The sequence below is a fragment of the Epinephelus fuscoguttatus genome, linkage group LG24, assembly GCF_011397635.1.
Source record: "Epinephelus fuscoguttatus linkage group LG24, E.fuscoguttatus.final_Chr_v1".
Lineage (NCBI taxonomy): Eukaryota > Metazoa > Chordata > Actinopteri > Perciformes > Serranidae > Epinephelus > Epinephelus fuscoguttatus.
In genome coordinates, this window is record NC_064775.1 from 3,258,383 (window position 1) to 3,271,999 (window position 13,617).

The 13,617-nt window shown below is 38.7% G+C and overlaps 1 protein-coding gene across 1 annotated transcript in view; it reads left to right on the plus strand.

The window, feature by feature from the left end:
- aox6 (aldehyde oxidase 6) overlaps nt 1-11,377 on the plus strand; it is a 28,286-nt gene extending 16,909 nt beyond the window's left edge. Inside the window, exons 22-35 of the mRNA XM_049570166.1 lie at nt 801-934; nt 1,086-1,173; nt 2,288-2,374; nt 2,457-2,648; nt 2,772-2,999; nt 4,303-4,398; nt 4,812-4,940; nt 6,618-6,692; nt 6,781-6,833; nt 6,907-7,021; nt 7,114-7,179; nt 8,465-8,653; nt 8,728-8,895; nt 9,840-11,377. Coding sequence (XP_049426123.1) covers nt 801-934; nt 1,086-1,173; nt 2,288-2,374; nt 2,457-2,648; nt 2,772-2,999; nt 4,303-4,398; nt 4,812-4,940; nt 6,618-6,692; nt 6,781-6,833; nt 6,907-7,021; nt 7,114-7,179; nt 8,465-8,653; nt 8,728-8,895; nt 9,840-9,890 — 1,671 coding nt within the window. The 3' untranslated portion in view covers nt 9,891-11,377. The remainder of the gene's footprint in view (nt 1-800; nt 935-1,085; nt 1,174-2,287; nt 2,375-2,456; nt 2,649-2,771; nt 3,000-4,302; nt 4,399-4,811; nt 4,941-6,617; nt 6,693-6,780; nt 6,834-6,906; nt 7,022-7,113; nt 7,180-8,464; nt 8,654-8,727; nt 8,896-9,839) is intronic.
- The last annotated feature ends 2,240 nt before the right edge of the window (nt 11,378-13,617 follow it).

Sequence of the window (13,617 nt, forward strand, 5' to 3'; positions counted from 1 at the left end):
CAAAAACACTTTGGGGAATTTCCTCAAATTTGGCACAAATGTTCACTTGAACTTAACAATAAACTGATTAGATTTTGGTAGTCAAATGTCAAAGGTCCTGTGACCTTGCATCCATCTCATTCTTGTGAACGTGATATCTCAAGAACACCTTGAGGGATTTTTTTTCTTTTCAAATTTGGCACAAACGTCCACTTGGACTCAACGATGAACTGATCAGATTTTGGTGGTTAAAGGTCACTGTGACCTTGCATACGTCTCACTCTTGTGAAAGCGTTATCTCAAGAACACTTTGAGGGAATTTCCTCAAATATGGCACAAATGTCCACTTGGGCTCAGCAGTGAACTGTTTAGATTTTGGTGGTCAAAAGTCACTGTGACCTTGTGTCCATCTCATTCTTGTGTACGTGATATCTCAAGAACACTTTGAGGTAATTTCCTCAAATTTGACACAAATGCTCACTTGAATTTAATGATGAACTGATGAGAGTGTGGTGGTCAAATGTCAAAGGTCCTGTGACCTCACAGTTAAAAAAAAAGTCTTGATTGACTCTGATACTGACCTTTGAGAACAGATGGGGACATCCTTTGTAAATATGTTCTAAGATTTCTATTCATTTCTTCAATAAAGAGACAGAAGAGAGTTCATGATGCATCATCATCTCATGAACGTGTTATTTTTAGACTGACATTGATCATAAAATGTTGATAGCTTTTCATTAACATCACTACCATTGCTGAAAGAGAAATCAGAGGTGAGGTGGATTGTTGTCGTTTGCTTTGTCTCATTTTCCTGACTTCAGACCGCAATAGCGGAGACCCTGGGCATCCCGTCCAACAGGGTCACCTGTCACATCAAAAGGATAGGCGGAGCTTTTGGCGGAAAGATCATTACAACTGCGACACTGGCTTCCATTACCTCTGTGGCTGCATGGAAGTAAGTCACAGTGAATTAAACTACAACAAACAGGATCAGAAATTTCTTGTCAATTTCAAAAGTGATCAGTGAGTACAGAAAACATTCACAGTGACATGATGGGAATCAAAGCAAAGCAGGAGATGTTGTGAGTTCTTCTTTTTCTGTTTAGGACCAATCGTGCAGTGCGCTGTGTCCTGGAGCGAGGAGAGGACATGTTGATCACGGGAGGCCGTCACCCTGTCCTGGCAAAATACAAAGTACACACTTTGGCTTTCATTTCAGCAAGGTTCTCAAGAAAAATCTTTCAATCAGACCTCGGGGTTCGAGGCTCTGCAAAGGTTCCCAAGATAAACCCGAAAAATTATCCTAGATGAATAAATACTGGATACTTTGTCTTTTCCTTAAAACTGAACCATTTGAGAAGGGAATGCTGCATCACTCTGAAATGCTTAACGCGAAGGCCATAATTGTCATGGCGGCTAACATTCAAACAGTGCTTCAAATTTTGGCACAAACGTCCACTTTGAGTCAAGGATCAACTGATTACGTTTTGGTGGTTGAGGTCAAGGTCACTGTGACCTTGCATTCATCTCTTTCTTGAGAATGTGATACCTCAAGAACAACTTGAGGGAACTTTTTCAAATTTGGCACAAACGTCTACTTGGACTCAAAGATGAACTGAGCAGATTCTGGTGGTCAAAGGTCACTAAAACCTCACGTCTGTCTCATTCACATGACTGCAATATCTTAAGAGGACTTGAGGGTTTTTTTTTTTTTTCAAATGTCGCACAAACGTCTACTTATAGTCAAACTTGAAGGTCACTATTACTTTGCATACGTCTTATTCTTGAGAACATAATATCTCAAGAACACCTTTTGGGGGATTTCCTCAAATTTGGCACAAACGCAGGCATGAATTGATTAGCATTTGGTGGTCAAATGTCAAGGTCACTCTGATCTTGCATCCATCTTATTATCGGGAACACAATATCTCAGGAACACCTAGAGGGAATTTCCTTAAATTTGGCACAAACAACCTCTTGAAGTCAACAATGAACTAATTAGGTTTTGGCGATCATAGTTCAAAGATCAAGGTTACTGTGACCTCTTCTGGCTCATTCTCATGAACTTGATATCTCAAGAACAGCTTGAGGGAATTTCCTCAAATTTGGCACAAACGTCCACTTGGAATCAAGGATAAACTGATTAGTATTTGTTAGTCAAAGGTCAAGGTTAGTGTGACCTCACAAAAAAGGGTATTGGCTATAATTCAAGGATTCATATGCTAAATATGACAAAATTTCACATTTTATTGCTGATCCAAACTTTTGTTTTACTGCTCTAAGAAATCCTGTTTGCTGTTTGTTTCAGGTCGGTTTCATGAATGACGGAAGGATTGTTGCTGCAGATATCCAATACTACACCAACGCTGGCTACACTGTGGATGAATCTATTCTGGTTGGTTCAAGCGATTATGTTTATTATGAAGTTCTAAAGAGAAAAAGTGTCATGTAATCATGGATTTCTTTTCTTCTTGCAGGTGGTAGAAAAAATTCTGCTTCACTTCGACAATGCCTACAACATCCCCAACCTGAGAGGCCATGGTGCTGCCTGCAGGACCAACTTGCCTTCCAACACCGCCTTCAGGGGCTTTGGCGTGCCACAGAGCCTCATGGTCATGGAGATCATGATCAACGACGTGGCAATGGTGCTGGGACGCCCAGCAGACCAGGTTGTATTCCATCTCACCAAAGAGATTCCAAAAACTAGAAGTAGCAGACACTGGTCGATATCTTATTTTTAACAAGTACTAAATACGGTGTAACTTATTTCTGTTTTCAAATTCTTCATTCAGATTCGGGAGATCAACATGTACAAGGGGCCGTCAGTCACTCACTACAAGTTTGAGTTCGACCCGGAGAACATGCTGCGCTGCTGGGAGGAATGTAAAGGGAAGTCTGACTACAGCGCCCGCCGCAGAGCTGTGGACCAGTTTAACCAGCAGAACCGCTGGAAGAAGAGAGGGATGGCCATCATCCCCATTAAATATGGGATTGCATTTGGGGAGAGCTTCTTAAATCAGGTCTGTGGAATTCAGTTTTGTTTTGCTCAACCCTTTAGCCATGCCATGAAAATGTTTTCCCACCTATACTGGCTGAGTGTACGTTTTTGTAGGGATTTAAACACAAATGCAGCTCAGACGTATGTTTAGATTTTCAGACTTGGTTGCCTTAAAGCTGGGGTAGGCAGAATTCTGGAGAAAGCTGCTAGCCACCCGACTGTCTTTCCGCCTCACTCCCCGCCTTTGTGGACTTGTTAGTAGAGAAGGGATCAGACAGCAGCTCAGGAGACAATACAGAATAGCAACCCCCCCCCAGCACTGGATGTCACAGCAGGCTGGTGGTAGACAGCAGCGTCAGGTCTAACCTGTGGGAGCAACAGAATGTTTGCTGATCCAGTGGGGAGTTGGGGCTGTCCGGTCCCTTTGAGCTAGGGTTTGTGCTGACTGGATTCAGGTTGCTGTGGCTGCTGACTGGGGGTTTGTCTCTGGAGCTGGCGTCCGCTCTCCTCCCGGCAAAGTAGTCCACAATGGCAGGGAGCAAGGCGGAGAGACAGGAGGATGGCTCGCAAATTTTAGCTCTACAGTGAAAAAAGATTAAATAAATTGATGTATGGGAAACACTGGTTACTGTATGAAGCAGCTGCAATTGCTCGTGGTTGTCTATTGGTGATTGCACTTTGGTTTTCACAGGAAATGTACAGTTTCTGCTCGTTAGATGCATAAAGTCTTTTTCAAAATAAACTTACGAAGTCGGTAAAACACCTCGTACTTGCATTGATTTTCTTGTGCAACAGAAGCAGGTGGTCACGTTTAGAAACAAAAATCATGGTTTTGCTCAACATTCATACAGGAAGCAAACACCAGGCTCCTGGGTGAAAGTCCGGTGTTTCTTGGGCCCATCTACATCAAGTAGCGACTTTCCAGCCCCTTAAGTTACGTTGTTTTCTAGTGGCATTTCAAACTGACGACGTCCGGTGGTGTTATAAACTGGTGAATCATACTGCTGAGAAGGGATGGCTTTTCTTGTCAGTGTCTGATGTGGACGTCACCAACCAAGCGGCGGTATTTGACGACTTTGTAGTGAGAACAGTTGTTTTCTCAGCCCACTAGAATTACAATATACTTAAAGTTTATCATGGGATTTTTGCCCAGTGACCCCAAAATAAAACTGCCTATCCCAGCGTTAAGATAACGGAGATGTTAATGTTAGTCTATTCAACGAACTTGACAAGTCCACCTGGTGCCACATTGCTAGTTGTCTTTTTTAAAAAACATTTAAAATTAACTCTGATGGTGGTTGTGTGCTTGTTTTTGTGTGTTAAAGGCCGGAGCTCTGGTCCACATCTATAAAGACGGCTCTGTCCTGGTCACTCATGGTGGGACGGAGATGGGTCAGGGACTCCACACTAAAATCCAACAGGTACTGTAAAGAAGCAGGAAGTCAGTGTCCACTGGCCTCCACAGTACATCCCATTACAGGCTGCTCCACCTGTTGGTGAGGGATGTTCACAGACTGCTGATAAATGTGTGAATGTTCCATAAATGAACAAACATTACAAACATATATTTATACATTTGACCTTTGGCTTTCAGCATAGGCCCTAAGAAAAGCAGAGAGGCCCCAGAACAGAGCCATACCGGCAAATATAATACTGCAAATGGAAATAAAGTTTTCCTTGACTAGAGTGGTCCTGACTGAATGTAAATTTAGACATTTAGACAATAGTTTTCTGGATAAAATTCTAATAGTTTTCATGCGTTTTGTTAACAAACATAAAGAACATTGTTGGTACCATCCTTTCAGCTCCAGGTTTGTTTCCTGTTTGCTGTTAGGTGGCGAGTCGGGAGCTCCACATCCCACACTCTAAGATCTACATCAGCGAAACCAGCACCAACACTGTTCCTAACACCTGCCCCTCTGCTGCCTCCTTCGGAACTGACGCCAACGGCATGGCGGTCAAGGTGAAGTCCATTCCTGCATTTAATGTTGGTTCTTTTTAAGCATTAAGCTATTCTTTGTATCAGAATTATTATTATTAGTAGTAGTAGTTTTATTATTATTATTATTAGTTATTTATGTGTTTATTTATTATGTCATTTGTGAAAAGTAAAGTACACAAACAGAAAAATGTATGTGGTTTTCATTGGTCAAAGGTCAAGGTCACTGTGACCTTGTATGTCTCATTCTTGTGAATGCGGTAGCTCAAGAATGCCTTGAGGGAATTTCCTAAAATTTGGTACAAACGTGGACTTGAGGATGAACTGATTAGATTTTGGTGGTCAAGGGTGAAAGGTCAAGGTCACCATAACCTCGCATCTGTCTCATTCTTGTGAACGTGATTATTTCAAGAACAGACTGAGGGAATTTATTGAAGTGTGGTACAAATGTTCACTTGGACTTGAGGATGAACTGGATGAGGATGATTTTGGTGTCCAAAGGTAACTGTAACCTCACGTCTGTTTAATTTTCATGAATCTCAAGAAGACTTGTGGGATTTTTATTCAAATTTGGCTCGAACGTCCACTTAACAGTCAGCGATTAACTGATTATATTTTGGTGGTCAGACATGTCAATGTGACCTTGCATCTGTCTCATTCATGTGAACACAACATCTCAAGAATACCTAAAGGGAATTTCTTTAAATTTGGCACAAATGTCAACTTTGACTGAAGAATAAACTGAATTAAACTGAAAATCTTTTGGCCATAACTCAAGAATTCATACACTAATTATGACAAAACTTCCCACAAATGTCTAACAGAATAAAACGATGCAGTGATGACATTTTATATCCAAAAGGTCAAAGGTCAGCTTGACCGTGACATCATCGTGTTTTAACGTCATATCTCAGGAACAGAAGGGGAGACATTTGGTCAGATACTGAATTGGTGACTCTAATCTTGAAACTGTGCTGATTGTATAGATCTTCTGTGTGTGAAGCATCCATGTTTTCACTGACATGAATGGAGACTGTCAGAGAAACTTTAAACTTGGGCGGTAATTCTAGTTTTAATTGGACATTTGAAAAAATCTCACCTACGTACTGCAGTACTCCAAAGCACCCCTAGGGGTACCCATACTCCCATTTGAGAAACACTGACACAGGGCATGTGTGCATGAGTGTGTGTTTACTTGTTAATGATAAAGAAGAGACAAAAGAGAAAGGAAATATTCCAAAAAAAATGCATAACAATCATAGTAAATAACAGTAAATATACTTATATATATTTTACAAGAGGTATTGAAGTTATAATAGTTTGGTATGTGTCAGTAGACCATTGTAATGTTTTTGTTTTTTTAATTGGTGTTGTTGTGGTATATTCTTCCTTCTGGCAGACTTCTTTATTGGTTATTTATATTTTTGATTAATTTATTTTTCTGTCATTTTACTGTTTTTATAGCTGTTTATTTTTCCTCAGACATTGCTGATTTATTTTTTATGTGGACTTTTTCATCATTTTATTGTGGTCGTTTTATATTTTATATCCTTCTTGCCCATATTAACGTGAATTCAGGGCATTGCTGGAAAAGAAAAAAGAAAAGTAATGAAAAAATAGATTAATTAAAAACTAGAATAGTAGTAATAATAAATTAAGAATAAAACTTGCAGGTAATATTTTTATTTGTGTCTCCATCAGATTGCCTGCCAGACTCTGTACCAGCGCCTGGAGCCGATCAGGCAGAAGGACCCCAAAGGATCATGGGAGAGTTGGGTATGATTTGATAAGAAAGGAAAACCTAAAGTCTCTGGGATTGCATAATAAAATTGGAAACTGAATAATTTCTTTAATCTGCACTCAGATCACGGCAGCGTTTTTTGAGAAAATCAGTTTATCGGCGACTGGATTCTACAGGTACAGCAGAAATCTGTTAGATTTAATGTGTCGATGTACGAAGTGACGCTGACAGCTCCCCATGTGTCCTCAGAGGTCCAGACCTCTACATGGACTGGGACAAGATGGAGGGACAGCCGTACGCCTACTTCACATACGGAGCATGCTGCTGTGAAGTGGAGCTGGACTGCCTCACAGGAGACTACAGGGTGTGAACTGAACCTTTGTACCTCAACATCAGCCGTCTCACTGAGTGAGATCTTTACAATCTGACAGAACTGTGTTGGTTTTTGTCTCGCAGACAGTGAGGACGGACCTTGTGGTGGACATTGGTAGAAGTGTGAACCCCTCAGTGGACATCGGCCAGGTGAGTCTCGTCTGTTGTGACTTGTAAAAGCAGAAAAAGGAAAAAATCTGATACCTTGTGATCTCCGTAACACACTGATTTCACACTAATTACAGGGAAAATGGAGACGGGAATTTTACCTACGAATTGGGACGCCACTTCATGCAAATTAGCGCAACAGACGCGTATCGTCGACGTAGGCATAGAGAACTCTGTAGATATTCATGTTGGCTACATTGTGAATTATCAGTTTTCAAGCATTCATATTCACTCACTCACTAACTCAACGAAACGTAACACATTCCGACATATTTTGGAATTTTTGCATGCTTATTTGCGAAAATAGCACTTACAATTGTGCGTCTTTTTTCTCATGGAGGCTGCCATCTTCCTGGAAAACTCGCCTGGCTGGATAGTTTGGCACTACATCCTGGGAAATTCAATCTTCCCCTCAGTTGAGATGGGTTCGTAAGTGTGCATCGCACGGCCCTTCAAATTAAGCGGGGATTTAAAGGGCTGAAAAGCACTTCCCTTAAGTTTGGGACACCCTAGCCCTTCGCGAGAACACTCAAAAACAAGGGCTAGGGCCAATTGTGAGGGGAAGTGTGAGTGTTAGGACGGACCCTTATGTCTGCCGTTCAACGGTAAGTGAAACATCCTTACCAGCCTGTCGCTCATGCGGCATTTGAAGATAGCACAGTCGTTCTCGGCTTTCAATGTCCGATAGTCCACCACTAACATTTTTTCGTCTGGTCTGGTCTGGTCTCGTCTCGTCTCATCTCGTCTTGTCAACAAAAATGAAGCCTAGATTTCATCTCAGTCATTCTCGGCTTTCAATGTCCGATAGTCCACCACTAACATTTTTTCGTCTCGTCTCGTGTTGTCTCATCTTGTCAACAAAAATGAAGCCTACATTTCATCTCAGTTTTCATTATCAAGATCTATTTTTAGCTTGTCATCGTCTCATTTTCGCCATGGAAAAAAGGTCATTGACGAAGGATTTTCACCATAGTTTTCATCAATTAAAAATGAACGCTGCAACAATCAATTGTTGATATATTGTTTTCTGGTTCTTCCTTAAAAGCTCACATAAATGAGGGTGTTCTGTCTCAGAGCATTGAGCGTGATATGATTATCAAAGTAACTGCCAATTACTTTTCTGCCAAGAAGTCGTTGCAGCCATGGCCGGAGGCGCTATGTCTTCAGGTTGTCCATCCCTACGTATTTAAGTCACATCCTTGTGAACACGATATCTCCCTTACTTTCTCCCTCCCCTCCTTTCCTTTCTCCTCACTCCGTCCCTCAGATTGAAGGAGCGTTCATGCAGGGTTTGGGTCTCTACACTCTGGAGGAGTTGAAGTTTTCCCCCTCTGGGCTCCTGTACACTCGAGGTCCGTCTCAGTATAAGATCCCTGCACTCTGCGACCTGCCGCTTCGCTTCAACGTCTACCTGCTGTCAGACTCTTTCAACCCCCACGCCATCTACTCCTCAAAGGTCAGAGGTCACGATGTACACCTCAGTTTTCTAGAATCTCTGAAGGATTATAACTATAATATTTGTCCCTGCAGGGTATTGGAGAGCCCGTCCTCTTCCTGGGCAGTTCAGTGTTCTTTGCCATTAAAGACGCCGTGGCTGCAGCCCGCTCCGAGTCCGGTTTAGCCGGCCCCTTTCCCTTGGACAGCCCTGCGACACCAGAGAGGGCCTGTCTGGCTTGTTGCTCCCCATTCACTCAGAAGGTAAAAATGCTGAAATACTCGTGTTCTTTTTACAACTTGTTTGTTTTTTTTGAGGTTTTTTTTTAAGGCTCATCACAAGAATGCTTGAGCAGATTGGGACCTGGGAATTTTAGCAGAGCCCAGGTGATGTCCTCAAAGTGTATGTTTTATTCCACAAACGATCCAAAAATCCACAGACGTTAAGGTTTTTATCGTGTATCACGATGAAAAGCATCAAATTGTCACATTTAAGATGCATGAAACCAGCAAAATACCAAAACGATTATTCGGTTATCAAAGGAGTTGCCAAATGTTTGCCAGCTCAAATGATTTTTTGTAGATATTACTGATGCTAAAAGTCATAAAAGTTTATTTAATACAGTGTGAAAGTAATTGTTGCCTTAACCCTTTGAACGCTGGAGCAACATCACTTTTTTGTGCTGCTTTCAGAGGCCTTTTCAACTGTTTACACCTTTGAGCCTTCAGCAAATCGGTGCGATTTCTTTCAGAAACATAGGGGAAAAGGAAATAAGCAACTTGGGAAGAAATGTCCCACAAATTGCAAAAAAAAAATAATAGAATTTTTTTTTTTTTTTTTTTTTTTTTTAAAAAGCTCAGGAAGCTATTTTAAATAATGTTACAGAATTATTATGATTTTTAAGCATTTTTTTTCCAGGTCAGGATTAACTTTCTTTATTTCTTTCCATTTTTTAAAAATTATTTTCTTGTTTTTAAATTTAATTTTTTTATTTTTAAATGTAGTTTTTAATTTCTTTTTTTTCTTGCTATTTTTTTGGTTCGTTTCTTCTTTCATTGCTCATTGCCTTCTTATGTCTTTGAAAGAAACCAAGTCACTTTGCTGAGGTTTCAGTGGGTAAAGTATGTGTCGTCAGTGTCCGTTACAGAGCATATTAAAGTGATTACTAATTAATTAATAATTTTTTATTGTTTTATTTTGTCTCCAGATTCCAGCCAGCAAACCAGGATCTTTCAAACCGTGGGCCTTAAACATCTAAAACTCAATCTCAACTGTTTTTTGTTTGTTTGTTTTGCTTTTTTAATCAATCTAAATCTAAACTGACTGTGATCTAAATGTAACGACAATGAAGTCAAACTGAAATTTTACGAATACTCTTTAAACTTTCGTTACATGTATATTTTTAATAAACAAACAGACTTGAAGGGTAAGTGTGGTATTTTATTTTTAACCTGGACCCCATAACGACTGATGGAGGTAACAATGTTTGAGTGAAAGCTCTGCAGCTGGCAGCAGGAAACAGGCTGCAATGTAACCACATGGAGCATGTCCACACGGTCAAGTGTTTGTTTTTGCCACGGACAGGCTCAGATTGTTTATGATTGTTAAGTGTCTGACAACATTATGGAAAGGATCCCGACAGAGATAGACCTTTGTGATAAAGAGTAAGATCCTTTTTGTTTAACCAGAAACAGCCTCAAAGTCCTGGAGAAGTTATGTAATTAGTGAAAACCATCGAAAGTTTTGGGAAAGTCATGGAAATTTTGTTGTGTAAAGAAATTGTCACAGTAATCTTGTTTTGCTAGAGCTCTCTTCATGTATGGTAGCTACCTGAATTTATGTTTGACTAAAGTTTTAATCTGTTTATAATTATTTAAATGGAGTCTGGTGGGTTTGGTGATGGTGATTTCAGGGCTGTTTCTGGTTAAACAAAAAGGGTCTTACTCTTTAACAAAAGGTCTATCTCTGTAGGGATTCTTTCATAATGTTGTTGGACATTTTTACTAACAATCTGAGCCTGTCAGTGACAAAAACACTTTAAGAGGATGTACACTGATGATGCAAGCATGCTGTTACCCTGCAGCCTGTTTCAGCAGCGCTCTCACTCAATACTGGAACATTTTCAAAAATGAGTAGTAGCTTAGGTAGAAAAGAGGGTCCAGGTTTAAAGAATAATACCAAAGTTACCCTTTACTTCATATTTTCCTACGCTCTTGCTCTTATCCTACAGGATCACTGTTTCACCAATAGAAGAATAAATGATTGAGCAGTTATTGAATGCATTAAATAAACCCAGTGTTTCCTCTGTATTCATTCAGTCGCAGAACACAACCACAACAAACTCAACCATCACAGAGTAGATATACTTTATTAACCCTGGAAACCTGGAGCGACATTCCTTTTCTTGTGCTGCCTTTAGATGCCTTTCGCAAGTATTTAAACCTTTGAATCCTGAGCACACTGGTGCAATTTCTTTCAGAAACATGGGGAATAAAATGTAACGAGCGCTTAAAAAATAGATTGTGAAATTTTATTTTTTTTTAAAGCTAGGGAAAAACTATATTTATAATTGATATTATTATTACATGTAAAAGTTATGTTGCAGAATAATTGTATTTTTAAATTATTATTATTTTAGATATTTTTATTATATTTTTTATTATATATTTTTTCAGAATTATTGTATTTTTTTATTCTTTTATAATTATTCATTTATTTTATCTGTATGGGTCATTTCTTTGTATGTTTGTTTTTAACAAACATACAAAGTCTGTCTGTCTGTCTGTCTGTCTGTCTGTCTTTTTTTCCTTGTTTTTAATTTTCTTTTTTTACTAATTTTTTGGGGTAATTTTTTTCTTTTGTTGCTCATTGTCTTCTTCCCATGTTTGTAAAATAAATCAAGCCAATTTTCTCAGGTTACAAAGGGTTAATCCAACAACGAAAATGACACATGCAAAAACAGTACTTATGCAACTGTCGTCTGATCTGGCATGCCAAGGTTGAATCCAAATGTCCGGACTTCACCACACTTGCAGACTATCAGACTTTGCGGGTAAATTCCTGGGAGTCTAGGAGTGCTAAGGGCTGTCCAAATCCATACTACAGTTACACAACTAAATCTTTATCTGGCATTCTGAATAGTATGGTAGTATGGGTACTGGAACACGCAGAAGGTCTAGTGTACAACCAATAGAGGGCACTCAAGTAATAGTCTGGGCAAAGTGAACACCGCTCTCCCAGGTGAAAGTCAGTGGTTGTTGGATCCATCAACCACCATCCCTCCCGCCCTGCTTGGACTTTTGCTGCATTAAGTTTTGTTCTTGTCCTGCCGCGTTTCCCCCTGACACTGGCAAGCACTGTTAAACTGTCAACTGCTATTGTTAAAGGACGGCTTTCTTTGTCAACATCTGACACCCCAAGTCCCTGTTCAAGCGCCGGATTTCAACAACTTCAGAGTGAGAACGGGTTGGTTAATTCCACTACGGAAGAGACTTGATGATCACTGAAATCAGGAAAGGAAAAAAGTGGATATATCGGTATCGGTCAAATGAGTTGTTGTATTTCAGAAACTTTACTGGTGCAGCCTGTTATTGATATTATATGACTGGCGACAAACATCCTGAGAATGCTCTCAGAGAGCTCCTAAAATGAATTCTAGAGACAGAAACTGAAACCCTAATGAGGAGGTGTGGTTCACTGCGTTAGCAGAAGCGATGCATTCTTTTAAAAGGTGTGATTGGTTGTCCTATTGTGAGCAATAAATGGATTAAAAATTGGTTAATTAGCAGCTAATCCAGTACAGTTTGGAATTTGTAAATTGATTTGATGTGATGATTAGATTTGATCTGATAAGATAACAAATATACAGAATGAACACATATCTGCTGTTTTGGGATGCAAAGGTCATATTTTACACTACATTACATTAATCTTTCTCTTCTCTTCATCTTTGTTGTCCTCCCGGGTCAGGCTTTTTATCTGCCTTTGGGGAGAGGAGATTTGTTTTACTGCCAAAATTACATCATTTATCACAGTTAGAAAACATAAATTATCATTGGATTCTCTGTCACGCTTCTGTCAGAATAAAAACATAACCAGATCTGAGCTTAAAATAGTCATATCTCATCTTTATTCTACATCTCATTTGAAGTTACGCGAAAAATAAACCGCTTGCACAAACTAACCAGCATGCAAGACAAGAGTGACAAAAAAAACAGAGTAAATTAAAAAATAATAATAATGAAAAATTATCTGATAAATTTATGATGGTTGTGCATTCTCCTGCCAGTCAGTCAGAAAAATATCTGTAGCTTTTGGAAGGGTCAAAATAAAAATTAAATTAAATTAACTTTTAACTTTCAAACATGAAGGGGTAAGTCTAAATAATTAAATAAAAAAAATAAATAAATAAAAATAAAAAAGGAAAAAATATCTGTAATTCTAAGAAGGGTCACAATAAAAATTAATTATTAAAAGAATTAAATAAAAATAATAATAAAATAGAATAAATTAAATTAAATTATGGTTTTTTTTTTAAAAAAATGAAGTCGCTCTCCTCTGATAAGTAAGGAACAGTCCTTTAGTTGATGCAGTTGTGACCCAATACTTAAATCAATAAATCAAACTGCATTTTTTGAATTTTGAAATTTCCGATGTTCCTTGGATACGTCAAGCGTAAAGAAACATTTTGTCTTTGATTTTCATCTTTCAAACATGAAGGTGTAAGTTTAAGATAAATAATTAAATAAATGTATATATATATATATATATATATATATTTTTTTTTTTGAGAGTAAAAATATCTGTAGTTCTAAGGGTCAAAGTAAAGATTAATTATTTAAAAAAAAAAAATAGAATAAAAACAAAAAAATAGAATAAAATGAAATAAAATAAAAATAAAAATGAGATTAAATTAAATTATGTTTTTTGTTTTAAAAAAATGAAGTCACTCTCCAGCCACCCCTCTCCTCTATACGTGTATTTTG